The 19,864-nt window shown below is 40.8% G+C and overlaps 2 protein-coding genes across 3 annotated transcripts in view; one reads left to right on the forward strand and one right to left on the reverse strand.

Moving 5' to 3' along the window:
- Nucleotides 1-12,990, reverse strand: part of zfyve26 (zinc finger, FYVE domain containing 26) — a 124,528-nt gene extending 111,538 nt beyond the window's left edge. For both annotated transcript variants that reach the window (XM_073040154.1, XM_073040153.1), the window contains exons 1-6: nucleotides 12,861-12,990; nucleotides 9,953-10,220; nucleotides 9,022-9,100; nucleotides 8,813-8,902; nucleotides 8,061-8,616; nucleotides 7,055-7,185 (exon numbers count right to left, since the gene is read on the reverse strand). In XM_073040154.1, the coding sequence (XP_072896255.1) occupies nucleotides 7,055-7,185; nucleotides 8,061-8,616; nucleotides 8,813-8,902; nucleotides 9,022-9,100; nucleotides 9,953-10,170 (1,074 nt within the window). In that variant the 5' untranslated portion in view covers nucleotides 10,171-10,220; nucleotides 12,861-12,990. The remainder of the gene's footprint in view (nucleotides 1-7,054; nucleotides 7,186-8,060; nucleotides 8,617-8,812; nucleotides 8,903-9,021; nucleotides 9,101-9,952; nucleotides 10,221-12,860) is intronic.
- Nucleotides 12,991-13,055: 65 nt separating this feature from the next.
- Nucleotides 13,056-19,864, forward strand: part of LOC140725122 (galectin-related protein A) — a 49,927-nt gene continuing 43,118 nt past the window's right edge. The window contains exon 1 of the mRNA XM_073040156.1: nucleotides 13,056-13,161. The gene's annotated coding sequence lies outside the window, so the exon portion shown is untranslated. The remainder of the gene's footprint in view (nucleotides 13,162-19,864) is intronic.

Below are 19,864 nucleotides of genomic sequence, written 5' to 3' on the forward strand. Positions count from 1 at the left end.
GATTTCTAGCTCGGGTTGAGGATGTTTGAGATGTTGGAGAAGATTTGTAGCTCGGGTTGAGGATGTTTGAGATGTTGGAGAAGATTCGTAGCTCGGGTTGAAGATGTTTGAGATGTTGGAGATTTGTAGCTCGGGTTGAGGATGTTTGAGATGTTGGAGAAGATTTGTAGCTCGGGTTAAGGATGTTTGAGATGTTGGAGAAGATTCGTAGCTCGGGTTAAGGATGTTTGAGATGTTGGAGATTTGTAGCTCAGGTTGAGGATGTTTGAGATGTTGGAGATTTGTAGCTCGGGTTGAGGATGTTTGAGATGTTGGAGATTTGTAGCTCGGGTTGAGGATGTTTGAGATGTTGGAGATTTGTAGCTCGGGTTGAGGATGTTTGAGATGTTGGAGAAGATTTGTAGCTCGGGTTGAGGATGTTTGAGATGTTGGAGATTTGTAGCTCGGGTTGAGGATGTTTGAGATGTTGGAGATTTGTAGCTCGGGTTGAGGATGTTTGAGATGTTGGAGATTTGTAGCTCGGGTTGAGGATGTTTGAGATGTTGGAGAAGATTTGTAGCTCGGGTTGAGGATGTTTGAGATGTTGGAGATTTGTAGCTCGGGTTGAGGATGTTTGAGATGTTGGAGAAGATTCGTAGCTCGGGTTGAGGATGTTTGAGATGTTGGAGATTTGTAGCTCGGGTTGAGGATGTTTGAGATGTTGGAGATTTGTAGCTCGGGTTGAGGATGTTTGAGATGTTGGAGATTTCTAGCTCGGGTTGAGGATGTTTGAGATGTTGGAGAAGATTTGTAGCTCGGGTTGAGGATGTTTGAGATGTTGGAGATTTGTAGCTTGGGTTGAGGATGTTTGAGATGTTGGAGAAGATTCGTAGCTCGGGTTGAGGATGTTTGAGATGTTGGAGATTTGTAGCTTGGGTTGAGGATGTTTGAGATGTTGGAGATTTGTAGCTTGGGTTGAGGATGTTTGAGATGTTGGAGATTTCTAGCTCGGGTTGAGGATGTTTGAGATGTTGGAAAGATTTCTAGCTCGGGTTGAGGATGTTTGAGATGTTGGAGATTTGTAGCTCGGGTTGAGGATGTTTGAGATGTTGGAGATTTGTAGCTCGGGTTGAGGATGTTTGAGATGTTGGAGATTTGTAGCTCGGGTTGAGGATGTTTGAGATGTTGGAGATTTGTAACTCGGGTTGAGGATGTTTGAGATGTTGGAGATTTGTAGCTCGGGTTGAGGATGTTTGAGATGTTGGAGATTTGTAGCTCGGGTTGAGGATGTTTGAGATGTTGGAGATTTGTAGCTCGGGTTGAGGATGTTTGAGATGTTGGAGATTTGTAGCTCGGGTTGAGGATGTTTGAGATGTTGGAGATTTGTAGCTCGGGTTGAGGATGTTTGAGATGTTGGAGAAGATTTGTAGCTCGGGTTGAGGATGTTTGAGATGTTGGAGATTTGTAGCTTGGGTTGAGGATGTTTGAGATGTTGGAGAAGATTCGTAGCTCGGGTTGAGAATTTGTTGAGTAGCTCGCCGAGCTGGCTTGTTAGCTTGCAGACATTTCGTTACCCAGATAGGCAACATCATCAGTGCGACTTTGCCAAGACAATATTTATTACCTTATCAGATTTTAACGAACCAGTCCTGATTACATAATCTGTAACCAATAGAAATGGTACATAAACTCACACACACCGACTAATCACAGGACGCATAAAAGACGAACAATGTAGATCACCAACATTTCATTCGAAGTTGCACTGATGATGTTGCCCAGCTGGGTAATGAAACATCTGCAAGCTAACAAGCCCGCTCGGCAAGCCACTCAACAACAACACCATAGCCATTTACAGTAACTATCCCACCTGAATCTGAGGAAGCACCTGCATAATAGAGGAAATGATAGTCAGAAGTTATAACATGGTATGAATAGAGGCTGCACCTTCTGAAAAACCAAATTATACTTTAAAGTCTGCCTGAGAAACAGAAACTGAGCACAGCTTGCTCAGCCAACTAAAAGAGGTGATTGATAGTCATCAGAAGCAAAATCCATGTATGACTACCAACAGAGCAGATGGCTAATATTAATAGAAACAAGTAATTCCAGATCAAAAATATACTGAAGTACTTCAATTATTATTATTAAATTACCATTATTAAATACAGCACAGGATCACTCTAAGCAATGCTGGACACAGATTAACTGGGTGAATTAAAGTAGGAGCAAGAAATGGATGAAGTGATTGGGGAAAAACTGTGCCAAAGCTGTATCAACACAGACAAGAGCATTATCTACTCTGCGCCTAAAGAGGATGGATCCAATTGTTTCTCAAACAGTGAAAAACTAGTCATATTGAAGGCACAAAAATATCTTGGGCCCATCTACATTGAAATGTCACAGGCAGATACAAAACCTCAAAATACAAATGAAAATTAATGTCCTTAATTAATACAAATTAAGGACAAAATACAAAGAGTGGAAAAGTCATTTTTTCATCATATAAAGCAGAATGATGCACAGGCTAGAACCTGAAGTAAAAACAGAAAATGCTGGAAAAACTCAGCAGGCCAAGCACTCCAAGAGATACCTGGCTGAACTACACTTGGCCATGAATATATTAGCCTTACAGGAAAATAAGCATTAAACGACATGAGGAAATTCTATGAACTAGAGTTGTATCCCCTACAATTTAGAAGAATATGGAGTTATTTACATATGTTTTCCATAGCTTGGACATTCCTTTCAGGGGCCTGTCACCCATTCTCAATGCCCAACTTCCTCATTCCCTCAAGTGTGCCTCGTCTGGATGCAGAAAGCCAATCACACTGCACAAGTAGTTCTGAAGTTGACTAAGAGCCCTGACCAATGTCAGTGTCTCTGACAAGATAACTGAGTAATTCCCCAACAATTCCTCTGAAGACCTTAGTCAATGTCTCTGAAAAATGACTAAATGATTAATCTGACGAAAGCAAAACTCACTCATGTACATTGCTTATTTGATCATAGTCCTTTTGTATTCTGCAGAATACTAAGTTGCAGTGTGATCCAAGTATATTCAATCATCTAACACTCATAATCAATCCAACATCTGGGAAAGCTGGAAAGTGGAGGACTAAAACTAGCCAAACCAAATGCAGTCAAAACTTCAGTTACTGATAAGTACAAGTGTAAGCTTCATAAACAGCTTGCATCAATCCTGCAGAGTTCCCAGGCAAAAACATACAACAAACATGCAAATTACAAGTCAAGCCTATAATATTACTTCCCAATTGTTCTGTAGGAATTCATGTTAAGTTTCTTTAAAAATTATCAATACAAACCATCGAAGAGGTTCCATTTTAAGAGTTCCATTGAGTTGGCATTGATTACAAGTCATAAAACATACAAAAATCACTCAATCTGCTAACTCTAACCCCACAGTAATATACTAAATGGCTTCAAAATAACATAAGACTGCTAAGAAAGAACAATTAGTAAAAGTGGAGAAAGAGTAAATCAGTGTTTTGACAAACATATGTAGGTACACTGGACTTCTGAATTTAATAATATTACGGGAGCTCGTTCATATGTAGAGGTGTCCACAAGTCAGATGTACAGTTGAAGTCAGAAGTTTACATACACCTTAGCCAAATACATTTAAACTCAGTTTTTTGCAATTCCTGACATTTAATCCTAGAAAACATTCCCTGCCTTAGGTCAGTTAGGATCATTACTTTATTTTCAGAATGTGAAGTGTCAGAATAATAGTAGAGAGAATGATTTTTTTCAGCTTTTATTTCTTTCAACACTTTCCCAGTGGGTCAGAAGTTTGCATACACTTTGTTAGTATTTGGTAGCATTGCCTTTAAATTGTTTAACTCGGGTCAAACATTTTGGGTAGCCTTTCACAAGCTTCTCACAGTAAGCTGCTGGAATTTTGATCCATTCCTCCAGACAGAACTGGTGTAACTGAGTCGGGTTTGTAGGCCTCCTTGCTCGCACATGCTTTTTCAGTTCTGCCCACAAATTTTCTATCAGATTGAGGTCAGAAAATGATGTCAAGTCTGGTTCATCCTTGGGAGCAATTTCCAAACGCCTGAAAGTACCACGTTCATTTGTACAAACAACAGTATGCAGGTATAAACACCATGGGACCACGCAGCCATCATACCACTCAGGAAGGAAACGCATTCTGTCTCCTAGAGATGAATGTACTTTGGCGCGGGAAGTGCAAATCAATCCCAGAACAACAGCAAAGGACCTTGTGAAGATGCTGGAGGAAACAGGTAGACAAGTATCTATATCCACATTCAAACAAGTCCTATATCGACATAACCTGAAAGGCTGCTCTGCAAGGAAGAAGCTACTGCTCCAAAACCGCCATAAAAAAGCCAGACTACAGTTTGCAAGTGCACATGGGGACAATGATCTAACTTTTTACAGCATACCTCCAAAGTTGTGGCAAAATTGCTTAAGAACAACAAAGTCAAGGTATTGGAGTGGCCATCACACAGTCCTGACCTCAATCTGATAGAAAATTTGTGGGCAGAATTGAAAAAGCAAGTGGGAGCAAGGAGGCCTACAAACCTGACTCAGTTACACCAGTTCTGTCTGGAGAAATGGATCAAAATTCCAGCAGCTTACTGTGAGAAGCTTGTGAAAGGCTACCCAAAACGTTTGACCTGAGTTAAACAATTAAAAGGCAATGCTACCAAATACTAACAAAGTGTATGCAAACTTCTGACCCACTGGGAAAGTGTTGAAAGAAATGAGCTGAAAATAAATCATTCTCTCACTAATATTCTGACATTTCACATTCTTAAAGTAGTGATCCTAACTGACCTAAAACAGGGAATATTTTCTAGGATTAAATGTCAGGAATTGTGAAAAACTGAGTTTAAATATAACTAGTTAAGATATATGTAAACTTCTGTCTTCAACTGTATGTAACTGGGAACAGCCTGACCTGCTAAGGCTCAATAAAATGACACAGAAAGCATAGAGCTGATGGTCCCTCTAGTTTTTAGCTTACACTGGGTGTTCTGAAATTAGATAGATATAATCTCATTTTAGAAAATGTTTGAAGTTGGAATTAGTGTAGGTGAAAAAGCCATCAAAAACTTGTACTATGATAGTGATAGAAAAGACAAACTTATACACTCAATAGCCACTTTCTTCGGTACCTCATAATTAATACAGACATATTTTATTGATCCCGAGGGAAATTGGGTTTTGTTACAGCCGCACGAAAGTGGACACCGAGTGCATGTTTGTGGTCTTCTGCTGCTGTAGCCCAACCAATTCAAAGTTCAACATGTTATACATTCAGAGATCCTCTTCTGCACACCACTGCAGTAAGGCATGGTTATTTGAGCTACTGATGCCTTCCTGTCAGTTTGAATCAGTATGGCTATTCTCCTCTGACCTCTCATTAACAAGGCATTTTCATCCACAGAATTGCTACTCTAGACTTTTTTTTTATTTGTTTTGACAAACCATTTTCTGTAAACTGTAGGGACTGTTGTGCATGAAAATCCCATGGGATCAGCAGTTTTTGAGATACTCAAACTACCCCATCTGGCACCAACAATCATTCTACAGTCAAAGTCACTTGGATCACATTTCTTCCCAGTTCTGATGTTTGGTCTGAACAACAACTGAATCCCTTGACCATGTCAGCATGCTTTTATGCATTGAATTGCCACCACGTGATTGGCTGATTAGTATTTGCATTAACAAGGTATACAGAGTGTATTTTGTGACCTTTCTAGCTAACTGCTGAATAAACCAGTACATAACCACATTTTCCACAAATTGTCATTAACATAACTGTTTAAAGCTTTGAAGCAAAAATATGACAATATAGAAAATCTATTACAAACCTAGCTCAATACTAAATGTTGGTATTTACTTTACTACAGCACAGACATACTTTAAACACTTAAAGTTGTTTCTGTGAAGAGCGTAATAAATAAACAGGAAATTCTGAAAATACTCAGTTGATCGGGCAGTACCTTTGGAGAGATCATTTACCTTTCCTCAGTTGCTAACAAACATCCACCAGGTAAAGACAAAGAACACACAGATACAATATGCTCCAGCCTTTTTCAATCTACAGTAAATTGCTCTGGAACCTATCCACACAACATAAGAGAAAGAACAGTGTGCTAAACTATGCTAAGCGCTTTTCCTCATTTTTGTTTAAGAATTATGCTCACCTGACTTTTCTGTATCAAAAGATATCTACATAATTTCACAATAAGTCTCTTGCAACCATTATGAACAAAAACAATTTACATTGAAGCTTCAATCTTTCCCTTTGCACGGTAGAACGACCAACTAAAGCCATGCAAAGTGGGCATAAGCTGCCTTGAAACTTAGAATGGTCATTTTGCAGGAGTGTAGTAATCAAATTCTTCTATAACCTACAGGAGGAAATCTGCAGATGCTGCAAATTCAAACAACAACACACACAAAATGCTGGTGGAACACAGCAGGCCAGGCAGCATCTATAGGGAGAAGCGCTGTCGACGTTTCAGGCCGAGACCCTTCGTCCTGATGAAGGGTCTCAGCCCGAAACGTCGACAGAGCTTCTCCCTATAGATACTGCCTGGCCTGCTGTGTTCCACCAGCATTTTGTGTGTGTTGTTGCTTCTATAACCTACAAGCCTTTTACATCGACCACCATTAATGAGATATCTCATCTCACCTACTTCTCATTACTTCAGTGACCTCCTATTCTATGGACGTCAGCCTTTAACACATCAATTAATAGAAATGCTAAACATTTATTTTATTCTAAGACCCTTGGAGCTTTGCTGCACGTAAAATTCAGAGTTCCATAATGCGCACATTGCTTTAACCTGCAGTGGTACAATAATCAGTCTTGGCTCTGTATTGTTCCTAGTTCTTTTATTTATTTTTTTAAGAACATCATAGTGGGACAGATAGTTCAAAAAGTTGATTTAAATTATAATAGTTTACAGATAATTGATGTATGCTGAGTATTTTAAGAATCTTTTCTACATTAATATTAACTGATTCAAATAATAGTACCATTACTTCATATTTATTCAATCTCAATACATACCAGAATCTGCTCCAGAAAGTGCCTACTATTGCTTATGCTGTAGAAGTACACTGCCTTCCAGACAGTAGGTTCCTCGGAGTCTGTAAACAACGCTAACATAACCCTTTCAGCTTCTGACAGTTCAAAGGCAACTGAAAAAGAAAGAAAATTTTACAAATATTACGAAGGACCAGTGCTGAAACACACACATATGAACCCACAACCCTCCATCTACACACACACACCTCATTTGACCTATCTTCTAATGGCAGACTTGAAAGGGACATCTAAAATAGCCATAGCAACGTAATACAGCATTGACTTTCACCGCCAAGTCACTCCTTTATACAGAAGAATTCCAACCACAAGGAGTTTGAAATTTTTTTTCATGAAAAAGGCAGGTCCAAAGTTATCAAATACTTCAGATAATCTAAGAAAATGCTTGTCTGTGCCATATTACTTTTTTATACAAATAACAGAAGATGAAATTTGAGAGTAAGCTGCATTTTACATATACGGTATTACCTACTTAGTAATGAAGGTTGAATGGCATAATAAAAGAAGATCCATTTTCAGGGTAAAATATGAGGCAGCTCCCAATGTAACATGAAAAGATTCTGCTATTACAATATCAAATAATACACACCAAATAAGCCCAAAATTAATCCTTGGTCAAGGGTAAGTTACCTGATTTTAGTCATATATCAATAAAGGTGTTCAAATTGGCCCCATTTTTTTAAAGAACAAAAAGTCGGCCAGATCTTCTAACTAAATGTCCATTAATAGAAAGTGTACACAAGAGTGTTATTTTGTTCTAGGATGAAACTGGATAATTTCCACAAAATAATGACTTAAAGAAATGTCACATGGGCGGAGCATAACAAAGCTGCAGATGCGTTCAAAAGAGGGATATGTAGGAATGAGAGGTCACATGGAAGAAAACTTTCCACTTGTAAACAAATAACTTAAAGAAATCAAAATGCAGTTACTTCTGTAAATGACCACCTGAAGGATGATGAAACATTACCTCTTTCAGGCGAGATTTGTGCAACTAACTTCTCCTTAGTTTTCTCGATAGATACAGCACTATATAAACTGATCAGACGCTGGTTCTGTTTTCCTAGCATGTAGCCCAGCAGGCAATCTTCATTAAGTCCATATTCTGTTGCATAACAAGCATTGTAGAGTTCTTCACACAAATGTCGAATTTCTAAGGTCTGCCTTTCCACATCAAAAGTAAGCACTGAAATTACAGAATAAATCTGATTTGTGGTCTGCTCATGCGTATCCATGTCAGATCCATTCTTGACTTCTCCTTGTCGTGCTTCCTTCAAGGAACACAGGGCATAATGCAGGAAGTCCACAAATAGTTTCTGTAATGTGTGATTATATTCCACAGTAGAACTATTGCTATTTTCTACCAGCAGGTAATCAATCACAGCCTGCACAAGTTGAGGCTTCCTGGATAAAAGGTTAAGTAATGAGGAAAATGCTTCAGAACTTAATTTGAGGGTGCTGTAGTCCAATTTCTTCTCTATCACCAGGTCAGGGTTATGACAGTGTAAAAATATATCATAGAGCTCCTGTACAGAGAAAACAACAGATTAATAACAAGACATAATATTTACATCTGCATTAATAACTAACTCACATATCACCTAGGGAGTATTAGAGGTTTCACATGACAAAACACTAAATGTTCCACTGAAAAACTTGCCTACTTGATTTTATGCATTGCAATAAACAACAGAATACATTGAGAGAGAATACGTGAATCACCTTTATTACATCTTGTGAGACCTGTGGTTGTAGCAGTTCCAGGAGCAAAAGAAATTCAATATTGCTCCTAACAAATGGTGGTAGCGATATCTGAAGCAAACGAAAAAAAAAATCAGATCTTTAGAATACAAAGGCGTCAGTATCGAAAAAGGAATGCACAACTCACTTGATTTTGAGAAAATTCATGGAATGACTCAACATTTATTTACCTGATCAGGTGACCACCACAATTCTAGCTCCAGCAGCCACAACCAGGCAAGCTGATGAGGACTGGAAACTGATTCCCATCTGCAAATAAATATCTGGTCAGAGAACATTCAAGATAAATTTCAAAAGCCTCAGGGGATTGTGCAGTCAAGCGAGGATGGGTAGGGACCCCCCCACATAAAGGAAATTTTAAAAATGTAAAGTACTTAAATTAAAAAGTACAAATGTATCATGTGATTTATGCAAGATATGGTATGAACAGTTTGCAATTTTGAACACCCCATTAAAGAAAATTTTCCTGAAATAAACCTAAAGATGGAGAATTGTGAGAAGATTTACATTTTGTGTTTTACAAATGGAGCAGGAATTCTAAGAAAAAATTGTATTTTGTTAACAAATTCTTTGTGAGGAGTCATTGATGAGATGTACCAATTTAAGATTACCACTAAGAGTAAGAATGAAGGCTAAGAGAAATCGCTACACAAAGTACACAGTATATTTAGGGCTTCTAATTGTATTGCCATCAGACTCAATGGAGGCAAATAACTTCTTTTATTTGAGTGGTGTAGAAGTTGCACTGACCACCATATCAAAAGGTAGAAGTGATTTCAAGATAAATCTAAATATTTAGATTAAATAAGAGAATAAACTAATAGGTTGATATGTTACAATGAGGTAGAATTGGAGAGAAATATTACACAGAGAATAAGAACCATTCAATCACTGGGCCAAATATTCCACTTTCTAAGGTGTAAAATTCAAAACTTGGCTTTATATGCATATCAGGTTTTCATCAAAGAAAGAATTAAGTCTATGGAAAAAGTAAAGTTAAAAGACAGCATGATCAATCTTGTTTGGTCCAGCATAGACCTGATAAACTCTGTGCTGTAAACTTCTATAGTCTAAAGTTCTAAAATTCCAGAAATTACTCACAACAGCTTGTATGGACAGACAACAATTGCCTGAATGATTTCCTTCACTTGTTCAGCACCTCCTTTCCATTGCCTTAACTGTGGGACACAAGCTTGTGCTAAGGCCCAGTGTCCCTGCCACAAATGCTTCCTGAAGAACATAAATAGTCTCGCAAACGAATCCTCTTCCTCCCTGCCAAACGGGTGCATTTTCACAGTCCTTCTCAACAATTCTTCCATACCAAAGGTATTCTGTACTAGAAGCTTATAAAGCACTTGAGATATACCATCTGCAAAAAAGAAATTTTAATCAAAACCAGTCCACTGCTGAATAAGATAGCTGTGACTTTTGCTGTTATGAATACGAAGGAACAGCCAGCAAAATTTTGCACTTCTGATTTTAATTGCTCCACCCCTTCAGTGTCAGAATACTAAGCCTACTTGGGTCGATGCGCCTGCGTCATTCTTCAGAAACCTATTGAGATTGTTTTGTTTGATTTCTTCCAAATTGCTGTGCAGTAGGTAACTCCAGAAAGAGTGCCACCATTCAGAAATTGAGGGAAACTGATTTAAGCTTTCATATTGTACCCGTCTCTTGTGTACTGAATTGAAACTGAGAAATTAACATTATGTTTCTATTGTTTTGACAGAAGATTATGTTACAGGTACTGAGAAATATAAAAATATTCCAAAATTATTCTCATTTTACATCAATTCCTAACTAACGGTCAGAGGCTACCATTCAAATTTTATCTTGACCTCTTAGCTTAAGCACAGGAAGGACTTAAATTTATTATATTGCTTCTAGAGATGTACTACCCCACCCCACCTTTTGCCGATACATATTCAAAATTAGCCACTCAGTACCCGGCATCGCCCCCCCCGCCCCCCATGCACTGCCACTTTACACTTACACTCCACACCTCATACCTACACTGGCAGAGTCAGCTTCACCATTTCCCATTCCCCTCTCACCCCTCATCTCCTTACTGCCTATACCTCCCTCTGGTGCTCCTCTCCCTTCCATGGTCTTCTACCCTCTCTTATCGGATTCCCCCGTCTCCAGCCCTTTATCTCTTTCACCAATCAACTTCCTAACTCTTTACTGCGCCCCTCCCTCTCTCCCAGTTTCACCTATCATCTACCAGCATCTTCCTCTCTTCCCCACCCCCCACCTTCCTACTCTGATTTCCCAGCTTCTATTCTCCCCCAGTCCTGATGAAGGGTCTTGGTGCGAAATGTCGATGTTTGTTCTCTTCCATACCATGCTGCCTGACCTGCTGAGTTCCTCCAGCATTTTGTGTGTGTTGCTTGGATTTCCAGCATCTGCAGATTTCCTCCTGTCACTGGCCTACCGTGTTTTCATCTGCCCTGCTGCTTCCTGAAAGAGTTTCTCTTGCCACTCTTTGTCACTTCATCATTTCCTCTCAGTCACCTTACTCCTGCCCCTTTATGAACATACAGTCTACGTATATACGCCATACATAGTTACTTGTACAGTGTGTTTCTTCAAAGTTACTTTGCAACAACATAATAACATTATGTCATAACATTATTCTGTTATTAAACAAGAAAACTTCAAAATTTATGTAGACTAAATATACTTTGGACTGGTTGAAAATGAGTCTCACCATTACCCAGACCATACTTTCACTTCTCTCCACTTCATGCTCAAGATGGTTTTAAAAAAAAACTACTTTCCCATTTTTTTCAACACAACAATGTTGAAAACAAACTAAAAAAATCAAAAACTAAAGTTAACCTCAACAGATTTAAGAAGTTGGTGCTTATAGTCATAACTAATCTAGTATTTTTTCTTTATTCAGCTTCATCAAAAACTCTGTGCAAATGATAACTGAATCCATCCAAGTACATCAATTTAGACTTTACTCAGAACAAGTTGTTTCTCAGTCTGCAGGGCAACTTTAGGAGGTTTTATGAATGGCCAAAAGTTAATTCACCTATTTGCCACACTTTCCAAATGAAGTAATTGCAACAATCACTAAGTTACTATGCGCTGTTGGCACTGTTAAGAATAATAATCTATATCAGGTTACTTGTTTAACTTACAACTTTACAGCCCGCAATGAAATCAGATGAAGGAGATCCCTATAAATGTTCCTGAAAAATAATGAGTTAATCTGAGAACATAGCAGCAGAATCATTATATATTTGTTAATCACAGTACACAAGCTCTCTTTAAAGGAATCCCATCAGTCCAAATTCTCTTGTTCTTTACACATAGACCTACAAATAATTTTCCCAAAAGTATCAATCCAATTTCCTTTAGGGCATTCCTCTCCAATGCAACAGCAAGTTCCAGATCACCAACCTGTATAAAATAATTTTTCCTTCTGCACCTTGCCAACATCATTATAACAATTGGCATCTTGCCGAGGAAGAAGCGAGACTGCAAAGTTTTCCTTTCTAGTTAAAGTCTAATAAAACAATGCGATGTATTTTCAAATAATAAACGTGAACATGAGATTGTAATTTATGGAACTCTTATTAAACTACCTGCCATTTTCACTACCTGACGATTCTAGCGAGGTCCAGACTCAACTACATCTCAATATGTCAATCAGGAAAAAGTCAAAATATGCTGCAGATATTATAGCTTTTTCGTGCACGCTTGACAATGATTACGATCAAAAGGGGATGCGTAATTGGAATAGTTGATTCGTAAACACTTAAATCTGTGAGCTCATTTTGCACATTTTATAGGCATAACCTAGCTGTTTTAATAGTCCAGTGTTAGCGCATTAATGAATGTGAGTTTAGTTTTAAATCTCCTGCATTGAAGCGACAGGCCTGAAACGTCAGGACGTCCCCAAACAGAAGGATTGGAGCCCCAGTCTGCACAGACCCCTCTTCCTGCCTCCACCCTTTCCTCTCCAAAAACTCCCTGTTCCAGTTCCCAAACGCCTTACATTCCGTAGCTCAGTAAGACATTCGGCTCCTTCGGCATTCGACCCATCCGATCCGGTGTTCAAAGAGCCGTCAACTCCAACTACTAATTAATTACTCGCCCGCAGCCTCCCCAACGTCGCCTGCTCCGCCATGGTCCGGCGTCATGTGACACAGAAACCCTTCAGTCACCTGATCTCTCCGGTTCCAGGTCATAGGTCGCACAAATCCACCGGTGACCATGGAAACGAGACAATGTCGGTCTGGTAAATCTGTGGCAGGAAGAGGCTCCATTCCGGATTTCGCAAGTTTTGCTGGCTGACGGTAATTCCATTTTTTCGGCTATGCAGCTAGATGGACGCATCAAAGACAAATCCATATCTCCAAAGATTTATGATTTGCAAAGTTAGGGATGAATAAGCGTGCATCCGGAGATCATAATGTCTACTGTCAATAGAGTGTTTAATTCCTCTGGCGTTTGTGTTTCAAATAGGAAACCGGCAGTAAACTTGTGTGCAGCAAGATACCACAAACAGCAATGTAATCATATCCAAATAATCTGTAGAGGTTGAGAAATAACAGGGTCATTTCTTTTTCTTCAAAATTATATCATGGAAATTTTACATCCATTTGCGGGTGCAGTGAGATTGCAATTTCGTAAATGTATCAACTTCCAGTTAATAAGCCAAAAGTGTTTCTTCATGGGAAGCAACAGGTCGTGGGCGTGGTCAACAGCCCGCTCCAGCACTCCTAGTCGCCAGCGCTATTTATTGTTCTTGTTTTAAAATGCTTTTTGTGGGATTATGCTGGGATGTTCAAGTTCATTAACACATTGATGAAGGTAGAGCAGTGGATGTAGTGTATATGGATTTCAGTAAGACATTTGATAAGGTTCCCCATGCAAGGCTCACTCAGAAAGTAAGGAGGCATGGGATCCGAGGAGACCTTTCTTTGGGGATCCAGAATTGGCCTCACCACAGAAGGCAAAGAGTGTTTGTAGATGATATGTATTCAGCATGGAGGACGGTGACCAGTGATGCTCTGCAGGGATCTCTTCTGGGTCCATCCTCTTTGTGATTTTTATAAATGACCTGGATGAGGAAGTAGAAGGGTGGATTAGTAAGTTTGCTGAAGCTACAAAAGTTGACAGTGTTGTGGATAGTCTGGAGGGTTGTCAGAGGTTACAGCGCAACATTGATAGGATGCAGAACTGAGCAGAGAAGTGGCAGATGGCGCTCAACCCAAATACGTATGAAGTGGTTCTTTTTGGTAGGTCAAATATGAAGACAGAATATAATATTAATATTAATACTCTTGGCAGTATGGAGGATCAGTGCGATCTTGGGGTCCGTGTCCATAGGACTCTCAAAGCTGCTGCGTAGGTTGATAGTGTTGTTAAGAAGGCGTATGGTGTGATGGCCTTCATCAGCTGTGGAATTGAGTTCAAGAGCAATGAGGTAATGATACAGCTATATAATAACTTGGGCAGACCCCACTTGGAGTACTGTGTTCATTTCTGGTCACCTCACTACAGGAAGGATGTGGATACTATAGAGAGAGTGCAAAGGAGATTTACAAGGATGCTGCCTAGATTGAAGAATAGATTGAGTGAACTTGGCCTTTTCTCCTTGGAGTGACAGAGCATGAGAGGTGACCTGATAGAGATGTACAAGATGATGAGGCATTGGTTGTGTGGCTGGATAGCCAGTGGCTTTTTCCAAGGGCTGAAAAGGCTAACACAGAGGGGTACCGTTTAAGGTGCTTGGAAGTAGGTTCAAGGGGGATTCAGATGTAAGTTTTTCATACAGAGGGTGGTGGGTGTGTGGAAAATGCACTGCCAGTGATGGTGGTAAATGTGGATACAATAGGGTCTTTTAAGAGACTCTTAGATAGGTACACGGAGCTTAGAAAAACAGAGGGCTATCCAGTAGGGAAATTCTAAGCAGTTTCAAGTAGGTCAAGTACTTTTTCAAGTAGGTTACATGGTCGGCACAACATTTTGGGCTGAAGGGCCTGTAATGTGCTGTAGATTTCTATGTTAATTCATTGTTACATTCTACTTTGCATGATATTTGCATTTGTGTTTGTGGGTTACTTTGACTGTAACCAGGATGTGTAAAAATCATCTCCTCTGTCTGTATGTGACTGAGGGGGTTCTCTCTCCAGGTCATGCCTCACAGGCAAAATTTGTAAAAGGACTGATGCCAGAAAAAAAAAACATGTACAATTATGCCTTTTCTCTACGTTCAAGAGATCCAAAATTCTGAACAGCCATTTAAGTACTTAACACGTATTTTAGTTTATTGGCCACTGGATGGATCGACATTTGCCTTGAAAAAAAACTTCAGGGGAGCCCAACTTTAAATACATGGATGGAAATTACAGTGGACATTTACAAAATGGAGAAGATAACAGCATCTGTTAATCATAAGCTGGAACAATTTGATTCATACTGGGAAAAATGGTTTAACTACATAATGCCTCATAGGCCTGATTGTATTCTCACAAATCAATGAATCTGTTGTTAAAAAAAAATCACTTCCTACTTGTACATAGTTCTTTCCTTTTGCTTGTTTTTTTCTTTCCACTCTTTTCTATAAGTGTATACCTCAGATAAATACTTTGTGGAGATTTGTGATATATATGATTATATGATATATATGTACAATGTCTGAAATACATCTTATGGAAATGTTTATTTGATGATGAACTTCAATAAAAAAAAATTTTAAAGAAAAAAAACTTCCAGAAAGCTTAAGCATATTTCTAAATTACAGTGACAGTTTAAGATCGATGCCTTCTGCCCTGAATATCCAGGAACATGACAGGCAGTAGGGTAAACTGATCAAAAACCAGACTGAAAGACATGTTTGGCAGCAAAACAGGAAGAAATAGGCAAAGAATAAAGTGAAAAATAGCATAAATGTGATGCAGAAATAAAAGTAAAACATTTGTTTATACATGTTCTCTCAAGGGAATGCAATTTCTTTTTTTTCAACATATTCTTTTCACTATGAACTCATGCATGTACAAATATACATTTTCCTGTTGGATTAGTACTGAAAGGCATTAGACATGTTAAAAATTCTGCATTCCAACACACTGAAAAATACTAGATTTTTTTCAGGGAACTCAGCAGGCCAGGCAGCACCTATGATGTCCTGCTGAAGAGCGTGAAACATCGTCTGTTTATTCTTTTCCAACTCAGCCTGACCAGCTGAGTTCCTCCAGCATTTTGTGTGTGTTGCTTTGGATTTCCGGCATCTGCAGATTTCCTCATGTTTGTAGATCTTTTCCAAGCAAGATAGTTGTCAGCTTTTACCAAAGTTTAGCATTGCTTAAATACATAGATATTCCTGACTGAATACAGTCAGTCAGTCTTTGCATTGAGGAATCTGGTTAATTATGTTCACTTAACAAATCTAAACACAAAAATACAACTGCAGATGCTGTGGATCAAAGAATACGTACACAACGCTGGAAGAACTCAGCAGGTCAGGCAGCATCCGTGAGAAAAGAGTAGCCAACGGTTCGGGCCGAGACCCTTCATCAGGAATGGGGGGGAAGAGAGGGCCGAAGCCCAGTAATAGAGGTAGGGGAGGGGGGAAGGGCTAGAGGCACCAGGTGGAGAACCAACCAGAGGAAGGATAAAGGGGGGAGGGGATAAGCATGAAAGAACTGTAGAGGTAAAGGAGCAGAAAGTTGAAAGGGGAGAGGGGCAGAGAGGGACCTAGGATGGGGGGAGGGGGAGGGGGAGAGAATTACCAGAAATTGGAGAATTCAATGTTCATACCACCAGGCTGGAGGCTACCCAGACAGTAGATGAGGTGTTGCTCCTCCAACCTGAGTTTGGCCTCATCATGGCAGTAGAGGAGGCCATGTATGGACATATCTAGATGGGAATGAGAGGCAGAGTTGAAGTGGGTGGCAACCGGGAGGTCCTGTCTGTTGTGACGGACGGAGCGTAGGTGCTCAACGAAGTGATTCCCCAATCTGCGTCGGGTCTCGCCGATGTAGAGGAGGCCACACCGAGAGCACCGGATGCAATAGACAACTCCAGCAGACTCGCAGGTGAAGTGTTGCCTCACCTGGAAGGACTGTCTGGGGCCCGGAATGGTGGTAAGGGGAGGGAGGTGTGGGGACAGGTGTAGCATTTGTGCTTACAGGGATAAGTGCCGGGTGGGAGTTCTGTGGGGAGGGACGTGTGGACCAGGTAGTCGCAGAGGGAACGATCCCTGCGAAAAGCTGAGAGGGGTAGGGAGGGAAAGATGTGCTGGGTGGTGGGGTCCTGTTGAAGGTGGCAGAAGTTGCGGAGGATAATGTGTTTGATCCGGAGGCTGGTGGGGTGGTAGGTGAGGACAAGGGGAACCCTGTCCCTGTTGTGGTGACGGGAGGATGGGTTAAGGGCTGAAGTGCAGGAAGTGGAGGAGATGCGGGTGAGGGCATCTTTGATGACGCCAGAAGGGAAACCACGATCCTGAAAGAAAGAGGACATTTGAGAAGTCCTGGAACAGAAAGCCTCATCCTGGGAGCAGATGCGATGGAGACGGAGGAACTGGGAATAGGGAATGCCATTTTTGCATTGGGCAGGGTGGGAAGAGGTATAGTCAAGATCGTTATGGGAGTCAGTGGGTTTGTAGAAGATGTCAGTGGATAGTCTGTCTCCGGAGATGGAGACCGAGAGATCGAGAAAGGGAAGAGAAGCGTTCGAGATGGACCAAGTGAATTTGAGGGCTGGGTGAAAGTTAGAGGCAAAGTTGATGAAATTGACAAGCTCAGCATGGGTGCAGGAAGCAGCACCAATGTAGTCGTCGATGTAGCAAAGGAATAGTTGGGGAGCAGTACCAGTATAGATTTGGAGCATAGACTGTTCCACATAACCCACAAAGAGGCAGGCATAGCTGGGGCCCATGCGAGTGCCCATAGCTACACCCTTGATCTGGAGAAAGTGGGAAGAACCAAAGGAGAAGTTATTGAGAGTTAGAACAAGCTCCACCAACCGGAGAAGTGTGGTGGTGCTGGGGAACTGGTGGGGTCTGTTATTCAAAAAGTAGTGGAGGGCTTTGAGGCCTTCTTGATGTGGGATGGAGGTGTATAAGGATTGAACATCCATGGTAAAAATGAAGCGGTCGGGGCCGGGGAATTGGAAGTTATTGAAGAGGTGAAGGGCATGGGATGTATCCTGGATGTAGGTGGGGAGAGTCTGAACTATGGGGGATAAAATGGAGTCCAAGTAGGCAAATTTTAAACTGAATTAATTAACAAAGATTTCAATGTCTTTAGATAAATAACAGAAATTCCCAAATTTCTGCTATTTATTCTATATTTATAGATTCCAGGACATGTATTTATCCAATAATAATGGCAATAGCTGACAGCTTTATTGCTTTTATTACCATTAACTCCAGGCCTTTTCTTGGGAAACATGATAATTAATTTCTGTAAAGATCACAAAGTGCTGATAAGGGAGGCACCCCTCCCCCCAGGGGAGCAGACACTCCGTCAGGCTGAAGCTGAGGTGAGGAAGACCCTGGCCAGAGTCAAGCCATGCAAAGCTGTGAGGCCTGATAATATACCAGGTCGGGTTCTGAAAGACTACACAGCCCAGCTGACGGATATATTCTATATCTCTCTGTGGTGAACTACATATACCTGTCTGGACACGCCCCCTGATGACTGCTCCTGTGGTTCCTCCCACAGACCCCTGTATAAAGTTGATGGAGGTCTGAGCCCGGCCTCTCAGTCTCCAGGATGTAGTAAGGTGGTCACTCACTGCTTGTTCCTTCTTCCAGTCAATAAAAGCCGATACCTCGCTTTTACGTCTCAGAGTGAGTTATTGATGGTGCATCACTCTCTGGAACAATCCATTGTCCCCTCGGTTTTCAGGGCGGCAACCATCATTCTAGTGCCAAAGAAAGCGACAGTAAATGACTATCGTCCGGTGGCATTAACATCAACCTTTATGAAATGCTTTGAGCGGCTGCTCATAGAGCACACTAAAGCCTTCCTCCAGCTACATTGGACCCTTTCCAGTTTGTTTATCACTCAGATCGATTCACGGATGATGGAATAGCTTTCGCCCTCCACTCTGTCCTGTCCCACCTTGAAAATGGTGTCTCATATGTCAGACTGCTGTTTGTAGACTTCAGTTTGGTGTTCAACACCATCTTACCCCAGAAATGGGTCGGGAAACTGTCCTCGCTGGGTCTCAACACCTCCCTCTGCAATTGGATACTGAACTTCTTAACAGTAAGGACACAGTCTATCCACATAGGCAGCAATGGCTCTCGTCCCGTTACGCTGAGCACTGGCACTCCCCAAGGCTGTGAGCTATGCCTGCAGTGGTTCACACTGCTGATGCATGACTATGTCGCAGGATCCAGCTCAAACTGTCTCATCGTTGGCAGATGATACAACAGTGGTTGTGATGAGACAGAGTATAGGGAGGAAGTGGAGGGACTGGTGAATTGGCATGAAAAGAACAACCTAAGCCTGAATGTGGAGAAGACCAAGGAAATCATTGTAGATTTCAGGAAGGAAGGTGCAGACGCTCTCCCCCACCCCCCACGAGTACATGGCTCACTCAAGTTCCTGGCAGTTCACATCACGGATGACCTCACCTAGTCCCTTAATATCACCTCCCTGAACAAGAAGGCACAGCAGTACCTCCACTTTCTAAGAAGATTGAGGAAAACAAAGCTCCCACACCCCCCCATCTTAACTGTGTGTCACAGAAGCACCATTGACAGTATCCTGACAAGTTGCATCTGCAGCTGGTATGGGAGAAATAAATGTTCTTCCATTTATTTACTGAAGGGTATAATCACACAATTTTTCACATTATATCCCATCCATATGTCCTTGCCCAATCAATTAACCTGTCCATATCTCTCAAAGAATCTTCCTATTCCTTTTTGCATCATTGCAAATGGAAATATTAAACATGATTCCCCTCATTGATAGGCATTGTTAATCTGGCGTGTCATTACTGTTCCCAGAAAACATAATGTGGGAATTGTTGGCCAGA

Source organism: Hemitrygon akajei, chromosome 3, assembly GCF_048418815.1.
Source record: "Hemitrygon akajei chromosome 3, sHemAka1.3, whole genome shotgun sequence".
NCBI classification, from domain to species: domain Eukaryota; kingdom Metazoa; phylum Chordata; class Chondrichthyes; order Myliobatiformes; family Dasyatidae; genus Hemitrygon; species Hemitrygon akajei.